Source organism: Jaculus jaculus, chromosome 18, assembly GCF_020740685.1.
Source record: "Jaculus jaculus isolate mJacJac1 chromosome 18, mJacJac1.mat.Y.cur, whole genome shotgun sequence".
Lineage (NCBI taxonomy): Eukaryota > Metazoa > Chordata > Mammalia > Rodentia > Dipodidae > Jaculus > Jaculus jaculus.
Window position 1 is genome coordinate 26740871 of NC_059119.1, and position 25758 is coordinate 26766628.

The window sequence follows — 25758 nt, forward strand, 5'->3', positions numbered from 1 at the left end:
CCACGGCCTCTGCTCTGAAGGGCGCAGGCTCTGAGGCACTGGGTCTGGTAAGTGCTCATTAGGCCCTGCCACACCCAGCTTTGAGGGATGAGAAAGGCTTTGCAGGCCAGAGGAGGGCCCAGACTCCTACCCAGGCCTGAACCACGTGAGCAGAACTTCTTTCCCTAATGCCAGGCCAGTGGAAGCCGCATCCCCCAGCTATCTGGCTCCACGGGATCTTCCACCCCAGCCACGCCTTGGTCCACTGCAGTGGTGAGCAGGGCTCTCTGCCAAGGGGCATTTTTCTAGCACATCCGTGATGAGTGGGGGAAGGAACAGGTATTTGTCAATGACACAGTCAGGAAGGCTTAATTGTCACCATTTTTCAGATGAGGAAACTGAGGTTCAGCTTGGGCTCATGACTAAGGGAGGCAGTATGGGGCACGTGGCTTGAGGAATCTTTGCCCGTCTGAATAACTAGGGTGGTAGCTTGGCCACCGTGCGTGTGACGCATCAGGAATACAGCAGACTGCTTCCTGGGGAGCCTAGTCAGGGTGAGAAGAACCCCCCATATGGTGGTGGTAAGGGTGAGGGTCATACTTGCCTGGGACCCAGGGAAGTGAGAGGCCACTGCGGACCCCACAAAGTCTCCTTGGAGGTTGGGCCCCACGGTGCAGAGAGGTCAGGCTTCCCTCATGGCTGTGGCAGGCTCAGTCTAGCTAGGGTGAGTGTGTATCAGCTGACAAAGCCAAGGTGACTAAACCCTGGTCAATGCTGTGCCCTCTGGAAAAGGCGAGGTATTGCCTGACCCCCAGCCAGTGGCAATTGTCAAGCCATTCTGCTGAACCAGGGTCCTTGAGGATGGGAAGGGTCATGGTACCCACTCTACTTGTGCCTGACTTCAGGCTCCAAGAGCTGATTAGGGGCTGGAGAGATGGCTTAGTAGTTAAGGCATTTGCTTGCTAAGCCTAAGGATCCAGGTTCAATTCCCAAGGACCCACATAGCCAGATATACAAGAGGGCACATGTGTCTGGCATTCATTTACAGAGCCTGAAGGCCCTGGTGTGCCCATTCTCTCTATTTATCTGCCTGTCTATCTCTCTCTCTCAAATAAATTAAAAAAAATAAAAGCTAGGCGTGGTGGCACACTCCTTTTATCCCAGCACTCAGGAGGCAGAGGTAGGAGGATCACCGTGAGTTCAAGGCCAGCCTGAGACTACATAGTGAATTCCAGGTCAGCCTGAGGCAGAGTGAGACCCTATCTTGAAAAACAAAAGCAAAAACAAAAAACAAATTGAGAGAAAAAAAAAAAAAAAAAAAGGCTGACTAGGTCACACTGGAACCTCTGATTATCAGGCTGGATGCCTTAGGCCTTCTCAACATCACAAACTTACCAGATCCTAGGCTTGGGGAGATTGGACCGCAGGGCCTGGCAGAACAGTTGTCCCCAAGTACTGTCAGGCCCAGAGCAATCATGTTCTCTGCGTGGGGACCAGGCATGTCGAGAGCGGACCTCTCCTGTCCTATTCTCTGTCCCTGTGCTTCCCAGGGATCCTAACTTGGGGGCGAGGGCTCACTGAGCGGACAGCGCATAGCACTGGGGTGACCCCACCCAGGCTCTTCCTCACAGGCTGACTCATCCACCCAGCCTCCTACAAGCCCCATGAGGGCTTGGTGCCCCGGAGCCCAGTGGGTCATTAGAGGAGTCTATAAAGCACGCCGGCCCGGTCCCCGGCGCCCTACTTGTCGCTGCCTGCCGAGATGGACACCATGATGGGAGGTCTGGGGAAGCTGGCAGCCGAAGGCCTGGCCCACCGCACCGAGAAGGCCACCGAGGGAGCTGGTAAGGACCTGGGCTTCTTCCTCTCTGCTCAGAAGTCAGGGGAAAAGCTTACCTGGCCATGTCAAAAGTGCTTCTTGGGCTGGGGAAATGGCTTAGCAGTTAAGGTGCTTGCCTTCGAAGCCTAAGGACCCAGGTTCGATTCCCTAGGACCCATGTAAGCCAGATGCACAAGGGGGAGCATGCGTCTAGAGTTCATTTGCAGTGGCTGGAGGCCCTGGAACACCCATTCTTTCTTTCTCTGCCTCTTCCTCTCTCTCAAATAAATAAATAAATATTCTTTAAGTGGTTCTCAGCAGGCAGGAGAGGGCCTCGGGAAAGACTGTGGCTCTTGGGGAAGTCTGGCCTACCAGCTGCATGGAGAGAGAGAACAGAGTCGGGAGTACAATGGCTGGGGTAGTGACTCATGGGGGAGCCACGGGGGCCCCATTGCCCAGATAGCCTAACGAACCAGGAACCTAGGCTCAGCCTGCTTGGAAGCCTGTGACTGATGGTTAGGAGGGAGCAGTCTCCAGGGGGCAGGGGCCAAGAGAGAAGCTGGTGGCTTGGATCCTTCTGTCTGGAAGCCTGGGGTAGCCTTTGGGGTTAGCACTGCTTATTGTGGGGGGTGTGTGAGGCTAACCCAGGGCAGAACACTTGCTTGGCATGTTCTAGGCCCTGGGTTTTCACACCGCAAAACACCCCCATCCTATTCTGACTATGCAAAAGAGAAGAGGGTGCCGGGGCTTGGGGGGATAGCTTAGCTGGTAAAGTGCTTGCAGCGCACACACGAAGAGGCTGAGTTTGGGTTTCTAGCACCCGTGTGAGAGCTGGGCATGGTGGTGCACACCTGTCACCTTAGTGCTTGGGAGGTGGAGACAAGCACGTCCCCAGGGCAAGCTGGCTAGCTAGACTAGCCAAACCGTTGAGCTCCAGGTTCTGTGAGAGACCCTGCCTCTGTTTATTTATTTATTTATTTGAGAGCCACACAGAGAGAGAGAAAGAGAGAGACAGAGAATGGGCACACCAGGGCCTCCAGCCACTGTAAAAGAACTCCAGATACATGTACCACCTTGTGCATCTGGCTTACATGGGTCCTGGGGGAAACAAGTCATGAACCAGGGCTCCATAAACTTCACAGGCAAGTGCTTAACTGCTAAGCCATCTCTCCAGCCCGAGACCCTGTCTCTGTAAAAGAAGATGGAGAGCAATCAAGGAAGACACCTGATGTTCACTTCTGGCCTCCATACACATGCATACACACGTGGTCTCTACACACACGCAAACATATTTATACACATGTACACACACCCCCCCACACACACACCCACAAAAGAAGGGGGACGTTAATTTTCACCATTCCTTTAAAACTTCAAAGATTCCTTCATGACAAAGCCATCAAATGTGATCCTGTTCAAAGTCCAAAAGGACATTTTCATTTCTTCTAAGAACTCAGGACCTAGTTTCGCTCACTAAGGTCAGTGGCAGCACCTGGTAGGTCATCCAAGGTCATCCCACTGGGTCAAGCTGCTGGTTCTGTTTGGAAATGGCTGCAGGCAAGCCAGTATTGATTTTATTTTTCACTCCACAGCTGGTGCAAGCCCTCTCTCTGTTTTAAAAAACTTTTTGTTTTTATTTATTTATTTGAGAGCAACAGAGAGAAGCAGATAAATAGAGATAGATAAATAGAGAGAGAGAGAGAGAGAGAGGGAGAGAGAGAGAGAGAGAGAGAGAGAGGGAGGGAGAGAGAAAGAGAGAATGGGCATGCCAGGGCCTCCAGCCACTGCAAACAAACTCCAGACACATGCACTCCCTTGTGCATCTGGCTAACGTGGGTCCTGGGGAATTGAGACTTGAACTGGGATCCTTAGGCTTCACAGGCAAGCACTTAACTGCTAAGCCATCTCTCCAGCCCAGCCATCTCTTAATAATCCCTGAACTCTCTGAATTGTGAGAAACCTGGACATAAAAGGTGGGGTTAGACTTAGAAACATTTTCATTTATTTGTTTTGTTTATTAGAGATGGTGGGGAGGTAGAGGAAGAGAGAGAGAGAGGGAGAGAGAGAGAGAGAGAATGGACATACCAGGGCCTCTAGCCACTGCAAATGAATTCCAGATGTATGTGCCACCATCTAGCTTACATGGGACCTGGAGAATCAAACCTGGGTCCTTAGGCTCCACAGGCATGCACCTCAACTGCTAAGCCATCTCTGCAGCCCACTTAGAAACAGTTTTACTCCAAAACCTTTGGGTTCTAGAATGCTGTCATTCAAACTGTTGAGAACTCCGAGATGGACATGAAATTTCTTCTGGAAGGACTTGCCTAGGGAAGCGTGGCTGGGCGGTGTGGGGATGTAGCTGTGGCAGAACAGCCAGCTCATCCTGACAGATGTGGTGACCTGGCGAACACACCCAGCTTGGCTCAGATCCCCAGTTAGCAGAAGGCTATTCCAGGCATCCAGGCCCTGCGAGGCTGAGGGGCCATGGATGGCCTGGTACATCTCTTCCAGTAGTCAGGCCTCTTGGGAGGGAGTCTCTGAGGAGAGCCCCATAAGTGTTCTTTTCCTGAACCAACTGCCTTGGTTGGGAGCAGCACGCCAGAGTCCTACCTTGACGTCCAGAGGTGCACAGGCTCTGTGAAGGGAAGCCGACTTACACCAGGCGCTCACTCTGCGTTTGTCTTCTCTGTTCAGTTCACGCCGTGGAGGAGGTGGTGAAGGAGGTGGTGGACCACGCCAAGGAGGCTGGAGAGAAAGGTACTGAGGCCGAGGGCGGTCGGCGGTGGAGGGGAAAGAGAGGGGGGAAAAAGGACGGTAAGTTCTCGGGTGGGGCTCAGTGATGGAGTGCTTGCCTGGAGCATGCATGGGCTTCAGAAGTCAATCAAGAGCGAGGACAGGGCTGGAGAGATGGCTTAGCGGTTAAGCGCTTGCCTGTGAAGCCTAAGGACCCCGGTTCGAGGCTCGCTTCCCCAGGTCCCACGTTAGCCAGATGCACAAGGGGGCGCATGCGTCTGGAGTTCATTTGCAGAGGCTGGAAGCCCTGGCGCGCCCATTCTCTCTCTCTCCCTCTATCTGTCTTTCTCTCTATGTCTGTCGCTCTCAAATAAATAAATTAAAAAAAAAATAGAGCGAGGACAGCAGTCAGGGAGCCAGAGAAGGAGCAGAGAAGGGCCCCTGGGTGCTGGCATCAACCCCTTCCTTGCCCAACCAAGCCAAGCCCTGTCTGACGAGTCACCCTTCTAGCTAGTATGCAATTACCTGTTTGCATAATTCTCCCCACATGCAATTAGCTGTATAGATCACTTGCATCAGGGCTCTGGTAGGTAGTTTTCTCAGGGGATTAAAAAAAATATTTTGTTTATTTATTTGAGAGAGTGAGAAATAGGCAGGGGGAGGGAGAGAGAGAGAGAGAGAGAGAGAGAGAGAGAGAAAATATGAGTGTGCCAGAGCCTCTAGCCACTGCTAATGAACTTCAGATGCATGTACCCCCTTGTGCATGTGGCTTATGTGAGTACTGGGGAGTCGAACCTGGGTCCTTTGGCTTTGTAGGCAAGTGCCTTAACCACTAAGCCATTTCTCCAGCCCCATTGTCAGGGGAATTTAAAAAGACAAGGTCACAGAAAATTATGTGGCAGCACATGGATACAGACCTTTTAGTACAATTATATTTAATTATATATTTGTATAAAGATCTTGTGGATATATAAGTGCTTTGAGTGAAAACATATAATGCCATATTCTTTCCAACAAAGTAAACCCCAGATGGACCAAAACTGAGTTTAAATACATGAGTTTATTATTTAAAATTGTTAGAATATAACTGTTTAAGACCAAACAATTAAACTAAAATACCATAAGTTCAGTAGCTTATAAACAAAAATTCATTGCTCATGAAACCAGGTGTGGTGGCACATGCCTATGATCTTAGTACTAGGGAGGCTGATGCAGAAGTATTTCTTTTCTTCTCTCTCTCTCTCTCTCTCTCTCTCTCTCTTTTTTTTTTCAAGGTGGGCCTCACTGTGGACAAGGATTATCTGGAATTCACTATGTAGTCTCAGAGTGGCCTCAAACTCATGGCAATCCTCCTACCTCTGCCTACCAAGTGCTGGGAGTAATGGTGTGTGCTACCACGCCAGGCGTTTTTTTTTTTTTTTTTTTTTTTTGAGATAGGGTCTTACTGTAGCCCAGGCTGACCTGGAATTCACTATGGAGTCTTACTGTGGCTTTGAACTCATGGAATAATATGAAACTTCACAGTTTTTCACAGCAAAAACAAAATGAAACGAAAAACTCTAAGTGAAGCCAAAAGAAAAGCCATAATGTGAGGGAAAATATTTGTAGCAGACATAATAATCCAATATAACAATCCAACACAAAAATGATCAAAAGATACAAACAGGCAAGTTTCCAGAAAAATGAAGTGTATGCAGCCAGTATACCCATGAACATGTACTCAGTCTCAATCACATTGGAAGAAGTGAACGTTGTTGGGAAAATAAAACCGAATTTGCACTCAATCTCCCTGGAGCCCTCTTCCCTCTTCCCTCTGTCCAGCAGGGGCTGATCCCATAAGACAACTATGCTTCTAGCACTGGTTGTGGCTCACCTGTTTTTGTTTTCCCAACAGCCATTGCAGAAGCCTTAAAGAAAGCCCAAGAATCAGGAGACCGAGTGGTGAAGGAAGTCACTGAGAAGGTGACCAACACAGTCACCGAGGCTGTCACCCATGCTGCAGAAGGCCTGGGCAAACTGGGACAGTGAGCCGACCACTGCGGCTGACCCTGGCTGACCCTCCTGACTGTCAATAAAAAGTCGCGAACTGCATGATCAGTGTCCTGGACTTACTCCTGTTTGGATGGGAACATGAGACAAAGCTTCTTTTCTTTTGTTTTTTGAGGTAGGGTCTTACTGTAGCCCAGGTTGACCTGTAATTCACACTATAGAGTCTCAGGGTGTCCTCGAACTCATGGCAGTCCTCCTATCTCTGCCTCCTGAGTGCTGGGATTAAAGGTGTGCACCGCCAAGCCCGGCTGAGACAAAGTACTTTTTAAAAAATATTTGGGCTGGAGGCCCTGGCGCGCCCATTCTCTCTGTCTGCCTCTTTCTCTCTCTGTCTGTCGTTCTCAAATTAATAAATAAAAATAAACCAAAATAATTTTTTAAAAAATTTAAAAAAATAAATAAAAAATATTTGGGGCTCGAGAGATGGCTTAGCTGTTAAGGCACTTGCTTGCTTGAGAAGACTAAGGACCTAGATATTTTATATATATAAAGATTATATTTATGTAATTATTATATAATAGATTTTATATATATATATATATATATATATATATATATATAAAGCTGGGCGTGGTGGTGCACGCCTTTAATCCCAGCACTCGGGAGGCAGAGGCAGGAGGATCGTCATGAGTTTGAGGCCACCCTGTGACTATACAGTGAATTCCAGGTCAGCCTGAAGTAAAGTGAGACCCTACCTCCAAAAAGCAAAAAACAAACAAACAAATAACAATAAATAAATATATACATATTTATTTATCTATTTGAAAGAAAGAGGAGATGGACACACTAGGCTCTCTTACCAGATACTTGTGCCACTTTGTGCATTTGGCTTTATGTGGGTACTGGGAACTTGAATTTACACCAGCAGGCTTTACAAGCAAGTGTCTTTAACTGCTAAGCCACCTCCTTTTTTCCTTTGTGACCCACTGAGTTTAATTATGGCTGCTTGAATGAGTATGAGTGGGTACTTATAAATGCGCAATTTACTAGTAGCTGTGTCACTCAATAAAATGTCTTCCAATTCTCCCAAATTAAAGAAAGAAGAAAGAAAGAAAGAAGGAAGGAAAGAGAAGTAAAATAAATGTCAGCTGGGCATGGTGGGGATATTAATCCCAGCACTTGGGAGGCAGAGTTAGGAGGACTGATGTGAGTTCAAGGCCAGCCTGGGACTACAGAGTGAGTTACACATCAGCCTAGGCTAGAGTTAGACCTTATCTGGAAACAAAACAAAACAAACAAACAAAAAACAAAGAAAAGGGCTGGAGAGATGGCTTAGTGGTTAAGGTGCTTGCCTGCGAAGCCTAAGGACCCAGGTTCGATTCCCCAATACCCACATAAGCCATATGCACAAGGTGGTGCATGTATCTGGCATTCATTTGCAGTGGCTAGCGGCCCTGGTGTACCCATTCTTTCTATCTGTTTTTCATCTCTCTTTCTCCCCCCTCTCTCAAACAAATAAAATATTTAAAAATATTCTTATTAAGTTGGGCATGGTTATGTGTGCCTTTAATCCCAGCACTGGGGAGGCAGAGGTAGAAGGAGCGCTGCGAGTTTGAGGCCAGCCTGGCTGCACAGAGTGAGTTCCAGGTCAGCCTGCGCTGGAGTGAGACCTTATCTGGAAAGAAAAGAAAACAAACAAAAAACCAAGAAAAGGACTGGAGAGATGGCTTACTGATTACTTTCCTCAAATAGTTCTTGCTTTCTCTCTCACTTTTTTTTTTTTTTTTTTTTTTTTTTTTTTTTACTCTGTCTCTCTCCTCTCTTCTGAGATAGGATCTCAGGAAGCTCAGGAATGCCCTGCACCTGTTAGGTAGTCAAGGATCACCTTTAACTCCCCCTTCCACTTTCATATCTTATTTTAAAAACATTTTTATTTTTATTTATTTATTTGAGAGAGAGAAAGATGCAGGCAGACAGAGAAAGAGAGAAAGAATGGGCACGCCAGGGCCTCCAGCCACTGCAAATGAGTTCCAGATGCATGCGACCCCTTGTGCATCTGGCTTACATGGGTCCTGGGGAATTGAACCTGGGTCCTTAGGCTTAATAGGCAAGTGCCTTGACCACTAAGCCATCTCTCCAGCCCTTCATATCTTATTATTAAAAGTCTGGATTCTGCTTTGAGAGAAATGTGATGTTTGTTATTCTCAGTCTGGTGCTTATTTAATAACACTGAACGTGATGATCTCTATTTTTATCTCTTTTCCTAAGAATGGTGTATTTTCTTTCCTTTATGGCTGAGGAAAATTTCATTGTGTATGTACCCCACTTTTTCTTTTCTTTTTCCTTTTTTTTTTTTTTTTGAGGTAGGGTTTCACTCTAGCCCAGGCTGACCTGGAATTCACTATGGAGTGTCAGGGTGAACTCACAGCAATCCTCCTACCTCTGCCTCCTAAGTGCTGGGATTAAAGACGTGCGCACCACGCCCGGCCTCTCTATTGACTGATTGATTGTGTGTGCGTGTGTGGTGTCTACATGAGCATGTGCCCACGTGGCACGCTGTGCACTTGCTGCAGTGGCCAAAGGGAACCTCAGGTGACCCTTCCATTGCGCTTACACCCATTCTTACTTGGCCGAAGGCTCTTTCTGATCCCAGAGCTTGCTGTTTTTCTGCGATTCCCTGTGACTTTCTAGTCTCTGCTACCCTACAGGACTGGGGTTGGAGACACGTGTGGCCACCCTCAGATGTTTCTGCGGGACCTGGGGATCACTTGGGCAGCATGTAGCTTAACGTTTTGGAGCACTAGGCTGGGCAGACGGCTCAGGGGGTCAAGTGTTTGCCGTGCAAGCGTGACACCCTGAGCTGCAACCCTCAGCACCCTCAGCCACCCAGCACTTGGGATGCTAAGGTAGGAGGATCGTGATCTTAGCTACCCATAGGTGCAGGGCCCAGTCAGGAACGCTGACACATGCCTACTCCTACGGCTGGGGTGGGGAGGTGGGGACAGGAGGCTCCCTAGAGTTTGCTGGCCAGGTAGTCTAGCCTAATTGGTGAGTTCTAGGTTCAGTGCAAGATGCTGTCTCAAAAAGTAAAACAGGGCCCGGCATGGTGGCACACGCCTTTAATCCCAGTACTGGGGAGCTAGAGGTAGGAGGATTGCCATGAGTTCGAGGCCACCCTGAGACTCCATAGTGAATTCCAGGTCAGCCTGGGCTAAAGTGAGACCTTTCCTTGAAAAACCAACAAATAAAATAAATAAATAATAATAAAAAAATAAAATAGGGTTGGAAAGATGGCTTGCCTAGTGTATACAAGGCCCTGGTTCCATCCTCTGCATTAAAAAAAAAAAAAACAGAATGAGAGAAATGTAAATATATCAACATGTCTAAGTAAGTTAATAAGCTGCAAAATACATATGTACAATATATAGGAAGCGCATTTTATGAGGCAAAGAATATAATTGTATATTTATAGAAAAATTGACAGCCTACAGGTAGCAAAAAATATGGCACTGAGCATCTCTGTGTCTATGGGAATATGAGCAAATCTTACTTTTCACATTATATTTCACTGATATTTGAATTTAAAAGAAAGCTAATGTATAGTGTTTTCATTTTTTTTAATCATCTTTTCGAAAAATTGTTTTGTTTATTTATTTGAGAGCAACAGACAGAGAGAGAAAGAGGCAGAGAGAGAGAGAGAGAGAGAGAGAGAGAGAGAGAATGGGCGTGTCAGGGCCTCCAGCCATTGCAAACGAACTCCAGACGCATGCGCCCCCCTGTGCATCTGGCCAACGTGGGTCCTGGGGAATCGAGCCTCGAACTGAGGTCCTTAGGCTTCACAGGCAAGTGCTTAACCACTAAGCCATCTCTCCAGCCCTAGTGTTTTCATTTTTATAGTTTATTTGCTAGGGAGAGAGGGGTGTTGAGTGAGAATAGGCATGCTAGGGCCTTTTGCTGTTGCAAATTAACTCTAGGCACATATATCACTTTCTGTATCTGGCTGTATGTGGGTATTGGAGAATTGAACCCTGGCCAGCAAGCTTTGCAAGCAAGTACCTTTAACCACTGAGCCATCTCCCCAGTCCATGTTTTGTAAAATATGGTCATTGAGGGCAGGAGTACTAGCTTACTCAAGATTGTTTTCTCTCTCTCTCTCTCTCTCTTTTTTTTTTTTGACATAGGGTCTCACCCTAGCTCAGGCTGACCTGGAATTCACTATGTAGTCTCAGGGTGGCCTTGAACTCACAATGATCCTCCTACCTCTGCCTCCCAAGTGCTGGGATTAAAGACGTGTGCCACCACGCCAGGCTTTGTTTTCTCTTTTTAAAATATTTTATTTATTTGAAAGGAGAGAGAGAGAGAGTGAGAATGGGCATGCCACGACCTCTGGCCACTGCAAACAAACTCCAGATGCATGTGTCACTTTGTGCATCTGGCTTCACATGGGTACTGGGGAATTGAACCCAGGTCTTTAAGCATTGCAGGCAAGCACCTTAATTGCTGAGCCATCTCTCCAGCCTTCAAAACTATTTTTTTAATGAAGTGTTCCTCAAATTTACCACTTGGTAAGAAGAAAGGTGCAGAAACTGAGCATTTGGAGACTCAGAGGGCACCGCGGCACTGCCTGGACCCCCAGGGGAGCGCTCAGTGCGTGAATCTTGCTTAACTGGCAGAGCCGGACCAGCCAGGATTATTGGACTTGCATGGCAAGCGCCCTGTGAACTAGTCAATGGGACCTCAGCCAGGTCAGATAAACAGACTCATTCCTTCGCCACAGAATGGGACAAGTGATGTCTACATCTCCCCGACTGACCTCGCTTGCTGCCATTTCGAGAATATTCATTTCTTCCAGCTCTGTGCTCTTCTGCGTGTGTTCTCCAGTGAGGGACATGAACTTCACCCCCGAATGTGTTGTAAAGAGGAAGTGACATCAGCGACAATGATGCAGGAAGGATCTCCAAAACCTCATTCCTCTCTGAAGATAACGAGAAAAAATTGTGACAGGGTTGTGTGTGTGTGTGTCGGGGGGGGGGGGGGACGCGGAATCAACCTTTTCTGATCTATGGAATTAACCAAAGGCTTGTAGCAATCTGGAAGAAGTTGTTTTAAAAATTAAAAACATAAAATAAAGGGCTGGAGAGATGGCTCAGAGGTTAAGGCATTTGCCTGCAAAGTCAAAGGACCCAGGTTCAATTCCCCAGGACCCACGTAAGCCAGATGCACAAGGTGGCGCATGCCTCTGGAGTTTGTTTGCAGTGGCTGGAGGCCCTGGTGGAAGTAGGAGAATCACTGTGAGCTCAAGGCCAGCCTGAGACTACATAGTGAATTCTAGGTCAGCCTGGGTTAGAGCAAGAAAACCTCTAAAAACAAACAAAAAGCAAAAAAACAACATAAAAACCCAAAACAAACAACAAAAAAACACCTGTCCAATCATTGTTGACTACTAAGCTAAGTAGAGACTTCAGAGTCCACATACAACAAAGAAAACAGACTTCAGGATTAGTTCCAAAAGGTCAGCAAACAAGAACAGGGGAGAAGGGCATACAATCTGATTTCCACAGTTGCCACATTTTATCACTTAAAATGTCAAGGTTGTGTCAGAGCATTTGCCCAGCATACATGAGGCCCTGGTTTTGATCCCTAGTACCTAAATAAAGTAAAAACAAAATAGATGTGCTGGGCATGGTGGGGCACAGGTAGAGATTACCCTGAGTTCGAGGCCATCCTGGAACTACATAGTGAATTCCAGGTCAGCCTGGGCTAGAGTAAGACCCTACCTTGAAAGACAAAAATCATACAAACAAACAAATAAAAACAATAGATGTGCCTTCCCTTTAAATGTTTTTGCTTTTTTAAATATTTTTTAAAATTTATTTGAGAGAGAAAGAGGCAGAGAGAAACAGAGAGGGAGGTAGGGGAGGAGGGAGGGAGAGAAAGAGAGAATGGGTGTGCTAGGATCTCCAGTTATTGCAAATGAACTTCAGAAGCATGTACCGTTTTGTGCATCTGGTTTATGTGGGTCCTGGGGAATCAAACCTGGGTCTTTTGGCTTTGCAGGCCAGCACCTTAACCACTAAGTCATCTCTCCAGTCCCCCTTTAAATGTTTTTGATTTCACTGAAGGAAGTCACTTTGCTTCTGGGGTTATTTCAATCCCTGTTGGCCTCTCAGCTAACAGTCAAACTGGTAGAAACACACAGCCCTAATTTTCTTTAAATTTAACTTAATTTTTTCTCAATTTTTTAAACATTTTCCATGATTATAAAAACTATCCCATGGGGGCTGGAGAGATGGCTTATCAGTTAAGTGCTTGCCTGTGAAGCCTAAGGACTCTGGTTTGAGGCTAGATTCCCCAGGACCCACATTAGCCAGATGCACAAGGGGGCACACATGTCTGGAGTTCATTTACAGGGGCTGGAGGGCCTGGCGTGCCCATTCTCTCTCTCTCTCTATCTGCCTCTTTCTCTCTCTGCTGCTCTCAAATAAATAAATAAATAAAAATAAAAACTTAAAAAAAATCCCATGGTAATACCCTCTCTCCCCCCTTTTCCCCTTTGAAATTCCATTCTCCATCATATCTCCTCCCCGTCTCAATAAGTCTCTCTTTTATTTTGATGTCATGATCTTTCCCTCCTTTTATGATGGTCTTGTGTAGGTAGTGTCAGGCACTATGAGGTCATCAATATTGAGGCCATTTTATGTCTGGAGGGAGCACGTTGTAAGGAGTCCTACCCTTCCTTTGGCTCTTACATTCTTTCTGCCACCTCTTCCGCATTAGACCCTGAGCCTTGGAAAGTGTGATCGAGATGTTACCCGGTACTCCAGTCACTTCTTTCCAGCACCATGATAGCTTCTGAGTCGTCCCAAGGTCACTGCCATCTGAAAAGAGAGGATTCTCAACCCAAAGTGAGAGTAGCATTAATATAAGGGTATGACTATTAAGAGAAGTGCTTACTGGGCAGTTTGATAAGCATAGTATATACACTTATCCACCCCGTTTTAAGTTTTCAGTATCAGGGATGTACTCCCCCCCCCCCCATTGAGTGGGTCTCCAGTCCAATTGGAGGGCAGTTGGTTTCCACCATGACAGATGTGCCACTATTGCACCCGTTGGCTCATTTGGCCTGGCTGGCCAATTGTAAGGCTTGAAGTATCCACTGTTGAGTGTCTTCACTGCACTCCCTAATTTTTGGTGGACAAGGTGTTTTTTGCCTATCATGATAGCAGCATGTAATGCCTCTTCCCCAGGGCAGTAGGCTAGGAGATGGTAGCTTTTGGGCTGGGGAGGTAGCTCAGTCAGTCAAAGTGCCTGCCTGGCAAGCACGAGAGCCCAAGTTTGAGCCCCACTACTCACGTGAAAGCTGGGTGTGATGTTATGTGCCTGTCATTCCAGAGCTGGGAGTTTGGAGACAGGCAGATCTCTAGACCTCACTCGCCAGACAGTCCAGCCAAACAGTGAGCCTCAGACCAATGAGGGATCCTACCTCAAAGAGGCAGGCGGCCATCTGAGGAGCAAATCTGAGGTTGGCCTCTGGCGTCCACATGGGCACACACACATGCACATGTACCATACATACACATGAAGAAAAAAGGAAATCGTCGGCTAGAGAGATGGCTTGGCAGTTAAGGCGTTTGCCTGTGAAGCCAAAGGACCCCAGTTCGACTCCCCAGGACTCATGTAAGCCAAATGCACAAGGGGCACATACGTCTGGAGTTTGTTTGCAGTGGCTGGAGGACCTAATGCTCCCATTCTCTTCCTCTCTCCCCCGTCTCAAATTAAATATTTTTGTTTGTTTGTTTTAGAGGTAGGACCTCACTCTAGCTCAGGCTGACCTGAAATTCACTATGTAGTCCCAGAGTGGCCTTGAACTCACCTACCTCTGCCTCCTGAGTGCTGGGATTACAGGCGTGCGCCACCACTCCAGGCCGATAATTCAAAAATTTTTTTATGTTTATTTATTTATTTGAGAGCGACAGAGAGAGAAAAAGTCAGAGAGAGAGAGAGAGAGAGAGAGAGGAGAGTGGGCGCGCCAGGGCCTCCAGCCACTGCAAATGAACTCCAGACGCGTGGGCCCCCTTGTGCATCTGGCTAACGTGGGTCCTGGGGAGTCGAGCCTCGAACCGGGGTCCTTAGGCTTCACAGGCAAGCGCTTAATCGCTAAGTCATGTCTCCAGCCCGAGGCCGATAATTTGTTTTAAAAAACAGGAAATGGTAGCTGCTATGTGAAAGACTGAGGCTCACTGCATGTTTCCAGCCTTCTTCAGCAAGCCCTGTCTTGGCCACCTTCAGTGTTTGACTGGACTCCAGAGTTCCAGCAGTTCTTTTGCTCAACAGCGATTTCACTAAAGGCCCAATTCTTGGAGTGTGCCTGCTCTACTGTCTTCCACGGTGCCGCCTGAGGTTGGGGTTTTGAGACCACTGCGTTTGTCTGAAGGACTCTGAAGCTGCCTCTAGAGCTCTCAGGGAGAACACGGCTTTCCAGAGACAGCTTAGCCCGGCTTGGCTTATGTACAAACTGGCACGGCAGCTGGCTTTCAGGGGCTCACTTTGACCTTTTGGCAAATCTCAGGCCCCTCTGTGTTCATCTAACCAAGATTCTGCTAATCAGCTAAGGTTATGGTCAACATGAATGTGTTCTAAGAAGAAAAGAATGCAAGATCTCAGCAGCTTTTACCATCATAGAGGATGAGTTTAAGAGAGGGCACCAGACAGTCTGCGCCAGTTTTCTGGGTCTCAGAATTTATGAGGCCCCCCTTGAGACTACATAGTTCATTCTACGTCAGCCTGGGCCAGATTGAGACCCTACCTCGAAAAACAAAACAAAACAACAACAACAACAAATTATAATGATGTCTGGGATCCCAACATTCTTGAAAGGTCTATTTAACGATAGCCTATGAATATCATTGCTATTACCACAGGCATATGTTTGGATAACCCTAGACATTTCTTATACCCTTTGCAGTTGGCACTGGGCAGAAAATGAAGCTGGTGTATGTAGGAGTCAAGAATAGCTGGAGAGATGGCTCAGTGGTTAAGGTGTTTGTCTGCGAAGCTTAAGGACCTGAGTTCAGTTCTCCAGTACTCATGTAAAGCCAGGTGGCATATGCATCGGGAGTTTGTTTGCAGTGGCTAAAGGCCCTGGCATGCCTATTCTCTCCCTCTCAAATAAATAAATAAATAATATTTTTAAGAATGAACATTTATGGGTCATTCGGAGAGCTGGCCAACTGACTAACTTACCTCTCTCTTCTTTCTACATCAGCACTTATGGATTTAATCCAACTGAACATCTACTCCTTTTTTTTCTTCAAGGTAGGGTCTCACTCTGGCCCAGGCTGACCTGAAATTCACTACATAGTCTCAGGGTGGCTTTAAACTCACTGTGATCCTCCTACCTCTGCCTCCTGAGTGCTGGGATTAAAGGTGTGTGCCACCACACCTGGCTTTTTTTTTTTTTCAAGGTAGGGTCACTCTAGCCCAGGCTGACCTGGAATTCACTATGTAATGTCAGGGTGGCCCTCAAACTCATGGCAGTTGTCCTATCTCTGCGAGTGCTGGGATTAAAGGTGTGAACCACTATGCTTTTGTTTTGACACGGGGCCTCACATAGCCCAGGCTGGCCCTGGACTGTAATCAAAGATGACCTTGAGTTCTTGATCCTTCCTCCACCTGCCCAATTCTGGGATTACAGGTGTGAGCCATCACAATCAACTCAATACTTTTTTTCCTTTTTAAAAAATGTTTTTCATTTACTAATTTATTTATTAGAGGGAGAGAGAGAGAGAGAGAGAAAGAGAGAGAGGAGATGTGTGCACCAGAGCCTCTAGCCACTGTAAATGAACCCCAGACTTATGTACCACTTGTGCATCTGGCCTATGTGGGACCTGGAGAATTGAACATGGGTCCTTAGGCTTCACAAGCAAGAACCTTAACCACTAAGCCATCACTACAGTCCCTCAACTCCATACTTTTTGTGCTTCTGTTGTCTCCTGATTTTACCTCTCATTGCTGTAGATGTGTGAGCTAATTGTGTCTCCCTTTGCGTGGATTCTGGGGATTTGAATTCTGGTCAACAAGTAATGTTAACCACTGAGTCATTTTCCCAATTCTTTATTTTATTAAAATTTTATGTTTTTGAGGTAGGATCTCACTCTATCCCAAGCTGACCCAGAATTCACTATGTAGTCTCAGGTTGACGTTGATCTCACGGTGATCCTCCTACTTCTGCCTCCCAAGGGCTAGGATTAAAGGTGTTCACCACCACACCCATCTTAATTTTTAAAAAATTAAGGCTCTGCTCTTGTCTGGATAAATGCATATATTATTCTCACCAAATTGTCCCGAAAGCACTATGCTCAATGTTCATATTCATATATTAATGCTACTCTCACTTTTGGTTAGAGAAGCTTCTCTTTTCAGATGGCAATGACCACTGGGATGACCCAAAAGGCAACATAATGCTGAGAAGAAGGGATGGAGGAGTGTCCAGCACTGAAACATCTCACATCCTCCAAGGCTCAGGGTCCATTGCGGAAGAGGTGGCAGAAAGAATGTAAGAGCCAAAGAAAGGGTACCACTTCTCACAATGCAATGGTCCAGGCAGAAATTGGCCTCAATATCCATGACCTTGCAGTGCCTAGCAATACCTTCACAAGACCCTCATAATAGGAGAAAAAGATGATGACATCAAATTAAAAGAAAGACCAGTGGAGAGAGGGAGGGGATATGATGGAGAGTGGAGTTGTGAAGGGCAAAGTGGGGGAGGAGAGGAAAATATCATGGTTTATTGTCTGTAAGTATAGAAGTTGTCAGAAATTAACATATATATATATATATGGTGACACACGCCTTTAATCCCACCACTCAGGAGGCAGAGGTAGGAGGATCACTGAGTTTGAGGCCACCCTGAGACTACATAGTGAATAGAGGTCAGCCTGAGCTAGAGTGAGACCCTGCCTCGAAAGAACAAACAAACAACAAAAAAATCCAAACCAAACCCAAACCAAAAAACAAAATTTAGGCTGGGCATGTTGGCACATGCCTTTAATCCCAGTACTCAGAAGGCAGATGTAGGAAGATGGCGGAAAATTCAAGGCCACCCTGGGACTACTTAGTGAATTCCAGGTGCCTGGGCTATATAGCAAGACCCTACTTAAAAAAAAAAAAAAAAAAAAAAAAAAAAAGAGAGAGAAAAAGAAAGAAAGAAAAAAAGAAATTAGAGCTGGGTGTGGTGTGGTGACACATGTCTTTAATCCCAGCACTTGGGAGACAGGTAAGAGGATCACTGTGAGTTCAAGGCCACCCTGAGACTACCTAATGAATTCCAAGCCAGCCTAGGCTAGAGACCTTTTGAGGGAGGGCCTGGAGAGATGGCTCAGTGGTTGGACTGCTTGTCTGCAAAACCTAGGGACCCCCAGGTTTTATTCCCCGGTACCCACGTGAAGCTAGATGCACAAGGTGGTGCATGCGTTCTGGAGCTGATTTGCAGTGGCTGGAGGCCCTGACTTGCCCATTCTAGCTGCCTCTTTTTCTCTCAAACAAATAAAACATTGAGAGTGTGGGAGTGCCAGGACCTCTTACCACAGCCAAATGAGCTCCAGTTGTATGTGCCATTTTGTACATCTGGATTTACATGAGTACTAGGGAATTAAACCTGGGCTTTTCAAGCAACAGCCTTTAGCCACTGAGCCATCTCTCCAGTCCCCAAATTAGTTGTTTTTCTTTATTTGCAGATAGAGAATGTGGGTGCTAGGGCCTCCAGCCACTGCAAATGAACTCCAGATGCATGTGCCCCCTTGTGCATCTGGCTTTAGGTGGATACTGTGGAATTGAACCCCGGTTGCTAGGCTTTTCAGGCAAGCACCTTAACTGCTGAGCTGTCTCTCCAGTCCCCCAAATTATTTTCTTAGTGTGCAAAACAATGGACTTTGTTATAACACTTTTAAGCCTGTTACCCTTCTTTTCCCTAGTCTCCCTGTGCCTTCATGTATATACCGCAGATTCTGCATAAAAACCCCTTTCTTTTCCCATCATCATCATTTGTTTATTCTTTGGTTTTTTGAGGTGGGGTCTTGCTCCAGCCCAGGATGGATGGGGCAGGTCTCCCAACTGTTCTGATCTACTCTGGCCACTGCAGGCCAGCAAAACCACATCCCTCCATAGGTGAGCTTGTGGATTTTGAGTTAGTCCGTCTTGTGCTTGCCCCAGGAACACCCTCCGCAGCCAACCACGTGGCCCGGCCACCGCCCACAACACCGAGGGGGCAGTCCTGCCACGCCTGCGGGCCCACGCTACCCTCGCGTGACAACCACCAACATCCAGCGACCCGCTGGGGAAAATGCATCCACTCCTCAAAGGCCAACTGCAGAATACCTACGACCTGGATCCTGCTCGGAGAAGGGGAGAGCCTGGGCCCAGGCTGACCTAGAATTAGGCTCAGGCCGGCCTTGAACTCAGAGATCCTCCTACCTCAGCATCCCCAGTGCTGGCATTAAAAGCGTGAGCCACCATGCTCAGCTCTTTTCTTCCTTCCTTCCTTCCTTTTCTTCCTTTCTTTCTCTCTCTCTTTCTTTAAGATGTATTTTTATGTATTTATTAGAGACAGAGAGAGGCGGGAGAGAGAGAGAGAGAATGGGTGTGCCAGGGCCAGGGCAAACAAACTCCATAAGCTTGTACCACCATGTGCATTTGGCTTACGTGGGACCTGGAGAATTGAACCTGGGTTCTTAGCCTTCATAGGCACGTACCTTAACTGCTATGCCATCTTTCTAGCCCTCATTCTTTATTTTGAAGCAGGGTGTCACCAATTCAGGCAGGTCTCCTACCTCAGCCTCTTGAGTGCTGGCATTAAAGGCATGAGCCTTGCTAGCTCAGCCTCCCTATGACTCTTCTGCTGTTTTGATCCCTATCGCCCTTCCATGCTCCTCTTACCTCCCTATGCTTTCATCTCATTTATAATCTATATTCTGTAAGAAAACATGAGTTATATTTCCTCCCCCTCATATTTTTGGGAGAGACACAGAGAGAGAGAAATGGGCACACCAGGGCCTCTAGTCACTGCAAACGAACTCCAGATGTATGTGCCACCTTGTGCATCCTCTGCATTTACGTAGGCACTGGGGGACTCGAACTCAGGTCATTAGGCTTTTCAGGCAAGTGTCTTAAACCACTGAGCCACCTCTCCAGCCTGCTGTGTAACTATTTTTCATGGCATTTGTGTGTAGCAGATGCATGCACGGAGGCCAGAGAACACGTGCCCACCTCTGTTATTTCCTTGAGATGGTGTCTCTCCCTAAACCAGGAGCTGCCATTTCACCCAGACTAGCTGAGCACGAGCCTCAGATTCCCTGCTCTCCACTATCTCAGGTCTGGGTTTACAGGGATGCATGGCTGTGCTACACCTAGGTTTTTTACATGGGTGCTGGGGAATGCACTCAGGCCTTCATCTACTGAGCAGTCCCTTCAGCTCTCAATGTCCTCTGTATTTCATCTGAGAGTGGGTATGAGTAAGTCACTTGCCACTGCAAGAACAAACAAGCTTTGTAAACAAGCAAAGTACCGAGCAATGTCCCCAGCCCTCATATGGATTCATATCTAGATTTTGTGTATGAAGGAAAGTCTACCTGAATAGTTTATTTCATTTACCAAGATGATCTCCAGCTTCATCCATTTTCCTGCAAAGGAAATCATTTCTTTTTAAAAAATATTTTTATTTATTTGAGAAAGAGAGAGAGAGAGAATGGGTGGGCCAGGGCCTCCAGCCACTGCTAATGAACTCCAGATGGGTGCATCTGGCTTACGGGGGTCCTGGGGAGTTGAACCTGGAACCTTTGGCTTTGCAGACAAGTGTCTTAACTGCTAAGCCATCTCTCCAGCCCTCATTCTTTTTAATAAACATTTTATTTATTAGAGACAAATGGACACACTAGGGCCTTTAACCACTGCAAATGAACTCCAGTTTCATGCGCCACCCTGTGCAACTGGCTTATGTGGGTACTGGATAATTGAACCTGGGTCCTTAGGCTTTGTTGGCAAGAATCCATAACTACTAAGCCATCTCTCAAGCTGTGTTTCATTCTTTTTGTTTGTTTGTTTTCTGAGGTAAGGTCTCACACTAGCCCAGGCTGACCTGGAATTCACTATGGAGCCTCAGGGGGTGGCCTCCAATTCACGGTGATCCTCCCACTTCTGTCTCCAGAGTGCTGGGATTAAAGGCGTGCGCCACCATGCCCTGCCCACATTCTTTAAAAAAAATTTTTTTAAAAAATTTTTATTAACATTTTCCATGATTATAAAATATATCCCATGGTAATTCCCTCCCTCCCCACCCCCACACTTTCCCATTTAAATTTTTATTTCGTTTTTAGAGACAGAGAGGGAAAGAATGGGTGCACTAGGGCCTGTAGCCATGCAAATGAACTCCAGATGCATGTGCCACCGTGTGCATCTGGCACATGTGGGACCTGGAGAATCAAACCTGGGTCCTTAGGCATTGCATGCATGTGCCTTAACTGCTAAACCATCTCTCCATCCCCTCGTTTCATTCTTTATGGCCAAATAAAAGTCCATTACTGGGCTGGGGAGATAACTCGGTGAGTGAACACTTGCTGTGCAAACATGAAGACCTGAGCTCCAGCTCTTGTGTAAGAAATCTACAGGGGCGTTCCCATCTTGGTTACTGTCCACACTTCTACAGGAAACAAGGGTACACAAGTATAGTCCCAAGTGTGGCATAGGATCATACAGTAATTCTCTCTTCATGTAATTTTTTTTTTTTTTTTTTTTGGTTTTTCGAGGTAGGGTCTCACTCTGGCTCAGGCTGACCTGGAATTCACTATGTAGTCTCAGGGTGGCCTCGAACTCTCGGCGATCCTCCTACCTCTGCCTCCCGAGTGCTGGGATTAAAGGCGTGCGCTACCACGCCCGGCTCATGTAATTTTTTTAAATTGAGACCAACTGGCGTGCCACTGCAATGAAATGCCAGATGCCTGTGCCACCTAATGGGCATGTGCAACCTTGTGCTTGCCTCACTTTTGTGCATCTGGCTTATGTGGGATCTGGAATGTTGAACATGGGCCCTTAGGTTTTACAGACAAGTGCCTTCACCTCCAAGCCATCTCTCCAGCCCCATTTTTTTTTTTTTTTAATTTTTTAAGGTAAGGTTTTGTTCAGGCCAAGGTTGACCTGGAATTTACTCTGTAGTCTCAGGGAGGCCTCCAACTCACAGTTATCCTCCTTCCTACCTCTGCCTCCTGAGAGCTGAGATCAAAGGTGTGCCCCACACTTGGCTTTATTTATTTATTTATTTTTGAGACAGTTTCTTAGCCAAGGCTGGCTTCCAACTAACCATGTGTAAGGATAACCTTGAAAGTCTGTTCCTCCTGAGAGCTAAGATTATAGGCACCTATCACTATTCTGTTTGTCATGCTGGGGATTGAAGCTGGGGCTTCATGCAGCCTAGACAGACATTATATCAACTGAGCTGTATCCTCAGTCCCATTTTGAGTTTTTATTTTATTTAGTTATTTGAGAGGAGGAATGAGGGAGAGGGAGAGAGGGGGAGGGAGGGAGAGGGAGGAAGGGAGGAAGAGAGAAGGGGGGGAGTGTGTGTGTGTGTGAATGGGCATCCCAGGGCCTCTAGTCAGTGCAAACAAACTCCAGAAGCATGTGCCGCCTTGTGCATTTGACTTTTACAGGGGTACTGGGGAGAACTTGGGTGCTTTGGCTTTGTAGGCAAGCACCTTAACTGCTGAACCATACCTCCAGCCCTATTTTTTTTATGTCATATCTTTTTAAGTATTTTATTTTTATTTATTTGAAAGAGACAGAGAAAGAGGGAAGGGAAGAGGGAAAGAGTGGGGGGAAGTAGAGAATGGGCACGTTAGGGCCCCCAGCCACTGCAAATGAACTCCAGAGGCATGTACCATCTATCTTGTGCATCTGGCTTACGTGCGTCCTGGGACATCAATCCTAGGTCCTTAAGTTTTTCAGGCAAGAGCCTTAGCCACTGAGCCATCTCTCCAGCCTACCCCTCCTTTTTAAAATAGCAACCTCCATACCGGTTTACATCTCCAAGGTATTATCTTAAATAGCTGTTAAATTATGTGGCCAAATTGCTTCAAACAGGATTTCCTTTTATTTAAAAGGAACCAAGAAGTCAAGGGTTGGTAACTCCAGCACTCAGGGGTTTAAAGCAGAAGGATCACAAGATCAAGGCCAGGCTCAGCTATATACATAGTGAGTTTGAGGCCAGGCTGGGCTACACGATTATCTCAAACAAACACAATAGGCACCAGAAATTCTATTAGCATACTGGCATTATAACCTCTTGTCCCCAAGAATAGCTTTGACATTGCATAATAAAATTAAACACAAAAGAATGATGGCTTAGCAGTTAAGGAGTTTGCCTGCAAAGCCAAAGGATCCTGGTTTGATTCTTCATGACCCACGTAAGCCAGATGCACAAGGAGGTACATGCGGCTGGAGGCCCTGGTGTGTCCATTCTCTCTCTCTCTCAAATACATAAAATATATTTAAAAAAACAGAAAAAAAAGAATTCAGGAATATAAATCTGAGCAGCTTATAATATAGAAGGTAAAGTGACACAGGCAGTTATAGAACTTTTTGAACTTTCATTGTTCTATCATTTACTAAGAAATTATCAAATATGGAAACAGAAGAAACAAACTTTGGAAAAGGTAAACTTTTAATAACTGCTTTTATCACCAGGTTAATCATGCAGTTACAAAGTAGTTAGAAATTTCTGAAAGGGTATTATTGGTTTTAAAAAAAAGTGCTCATTCTTACATAAATAATATCGAGTACTTCACTGGGACACTACTGTTCAAAAGGCCCTGGCCAATTTGCTTCCCAAACAAAACAGTCAATCCCAGGCAGCTGAGGGCAGAATGCAAAACCTCTGAAAAATCAGGACATAGCCAGGGTGAGACTGGGCCACTGGCCGCACTCAGAGCCCTCCAGACTCTCAACAGGGAGCCCAAGTATTGTTTTTTTGGGGATACTCAAATTATGGTTCAATTACTCAATACAACAGATCTTCAGAAATGAAGAGCAAGTAAGTCACATGATAAAAAATGGTTTACTATACTCTTTGGGTTATGTCATAATTGTAGTTAACAAATTCCCCAAGTCTCCATCATTTTGAGGTATGAAGAGTTCTTCATAGGACCTTTTATTCTTGCAGGACAACAATTCATGGACTGATAAGCTATAAATGGTAGTTTACATGATATAAAAATACTAGCTTTTTTCATTTATTATGTTTACAGGCATTCACTGCTTGAGTTGAAGTTAGGCTTGTTAAGTGATTAAAGGCAATTTTATTACAGCAGCATGTACTTATCTTACTCTGGAAGAATAAAGTGTGTAAAAGACAGCTTGCTTTTATTTGCGACTTATAAAACTGAGTTATTTGATGTAAAATACCAGTAGCTCACTTGAGGATCCTGCTACTTTCACACCTACTTCTTACACATGTCAAATCCTAACATGTCCCAGAACTGTCCAGAGCAAAAGTCACTGAGCACATGCGACTGTCCTCCCCGGCAGCAGTGCTGGCCCTGTTGGGAAGAAGCCCGAGCAAGGCGGTGTAGCCAGGAAGAAGGTACGTTATTTAAAGGCAGGATACCTAAGTGGCTCTCTGCTGTGCATGTTTCCTACTTTTACACTTAACAGCTTGTACATGATCCTCTAACTATTCTTTTCTTCCTCACAGGCTGAGTCAGGTTGACTTGTTGAGAAGCGTCCGTTAGCTAATGAGTCACAAGGAAGATTGCTGTGGTTACATGTAAACTTGTGATAGGTCTGCAGAAGTTACAAGTGAAGAGGGTGCTGAGGAAGTCAGCTGTGACCTTTCTATGTGAAGGTCACACCAGCTTCATTGTACACCTTGAAGACTTTCTCAATGGCATTGACATAGGCAGCAGTTCTCAGGTCCAAGCCCAGGTTGTACTTCATGGCTGTGCGCATGATTTGCTGAAAAAGAGAAAAAGCTGTGAAGACCATGTGACTCAAGCTGGGCAGTGAGCACACCAGGTATGTGGAGGCATGGAACAAATCAGCCCACCACTCGGGGACTGCAGAACTCAGACAGCCAAAACCAAGGGAGTGGAGCAGCAGAACCATCTTTAGCAGGAGGGGAAAATTCTTTAGAATAAATATGAACAATTATTGTGTAGGCAGTATCAAGAAGTGAATGGTCTCTCCTGTTACCTGGAGTGAGTTTCCTATCATATACTTAGTGACTGTTTAAAGTAACCAAGAACACGGCAATAAAGACATTCTATAATTTCAGTAATAAAAGTTACACTGCCTTGTGAATATGATATAGGCCAATGAATTGTATACTTTAAAAGAATGAATTTAGTAGTTTTTAAAAGTCATATCTAATGCACGACTCATTTACATCAACAAGGAGGGTCCATTGGGAGGGGGTAGATCATGGATGAACCTAAACAATGGTACCAAATTGCCTGTATTTGCTGAAAAGAAAACTAATAAATTAAATTTTAAAAAAGTCATATCTAGAGCCGGGCGTGGTGGCGCACGCCTTTAATCCCAGCACTCGGGAGGCAGAGGTAGGAGGATCGCCATGAGTTCAAGGCCACCCTGAGACTACAGAGTTAATTCCAGGTCAGCCTGGACCAGAGTGAGACCCTGCCTCGAAAAACCAAAAAGTCATATCTAAATTAAAATCACAATGCTTGGAAAATGGAGGTAGGAGGATTAAAACTCAGTATCCTCCTTGGCTACATAATGAGTTCAAGGCCAACTGGGTTACATGGAACCCAGTGAAATACTAAGTAGCCCCACCTTTCCTGCCACAATCTGTCTATGCAGCTTCAACCTGGAAGTCAAGCAGATAAAACCTGAGGCTGAGAAGTCAGAAAAACTGGACTCAAGACTGTTTAAAGCCATGCTTGAAATAAGGGGCAACTCCCCCCAAAACAAACTCCAACAAACAAGTACCTCTTACCTAAACCAAATTCTATAGTAAGGTGGCTTTGTGGGCAAGGCAAATGTTTTATCAACTGAGCTACATCCCCTGTTTTTTTTTTGGGGGGGGGTATAATGTAGAGATGGATCAACTACCTGATCACTTAGCCAGCTGCCAATAATTCCTTCCTCAGTTAGTATGGCCTTATTCCCAAAGTGTGGTAACCATATTCATTGAATGACAAAAGTGCTCATCAACTGAAGCTGAAAAGGCACATGTT

General features: G+C 46.0%; 2 protein-coding genes across 2 annotated transcripts in view; one reads left to right on the forward strand and one right to left on the reverse strand.

Moving 5' to 3' along the window:
* Positions 1-1750: 1750 nt before the first annotated feature.
* On the forward strand, positions 1751-6609 carry Fam25a (family with sequence similarity 25 member A). The gene is made up of 3 exons (XM_004658024.2): positions 1751-1823; positions 4493-4555; positions 6426-6609. Exons 1-3 carry the CDS (start codon positions 1751-1753, stop codon positions 6557-6559), a joined length of 270 nt encoding a protein of 89 aa, XP_004658081.1. The 3' UTR covers positions 6560-6609.
* A 16601-nt stretch (positions 6610-23210) lies between these two features.
* Positions 23211-25758, reverse strand: part of Glud1 (glutamate dehydrogenase 1) — a 40334-nt gene continuing 37786 nt past the window's right edge. Inside the window, exon 13 of the mRNA XM_004658025.2 lies at positions 23211-24517. Coding sequence (XP_004658082.1) covers positions 24398-24517 — 120 coding nt within the window. The 3' untranslated portion in view covers positions 23211-24397. The remainder of the gene's footprint in view (positions 24518-25758) is intronic.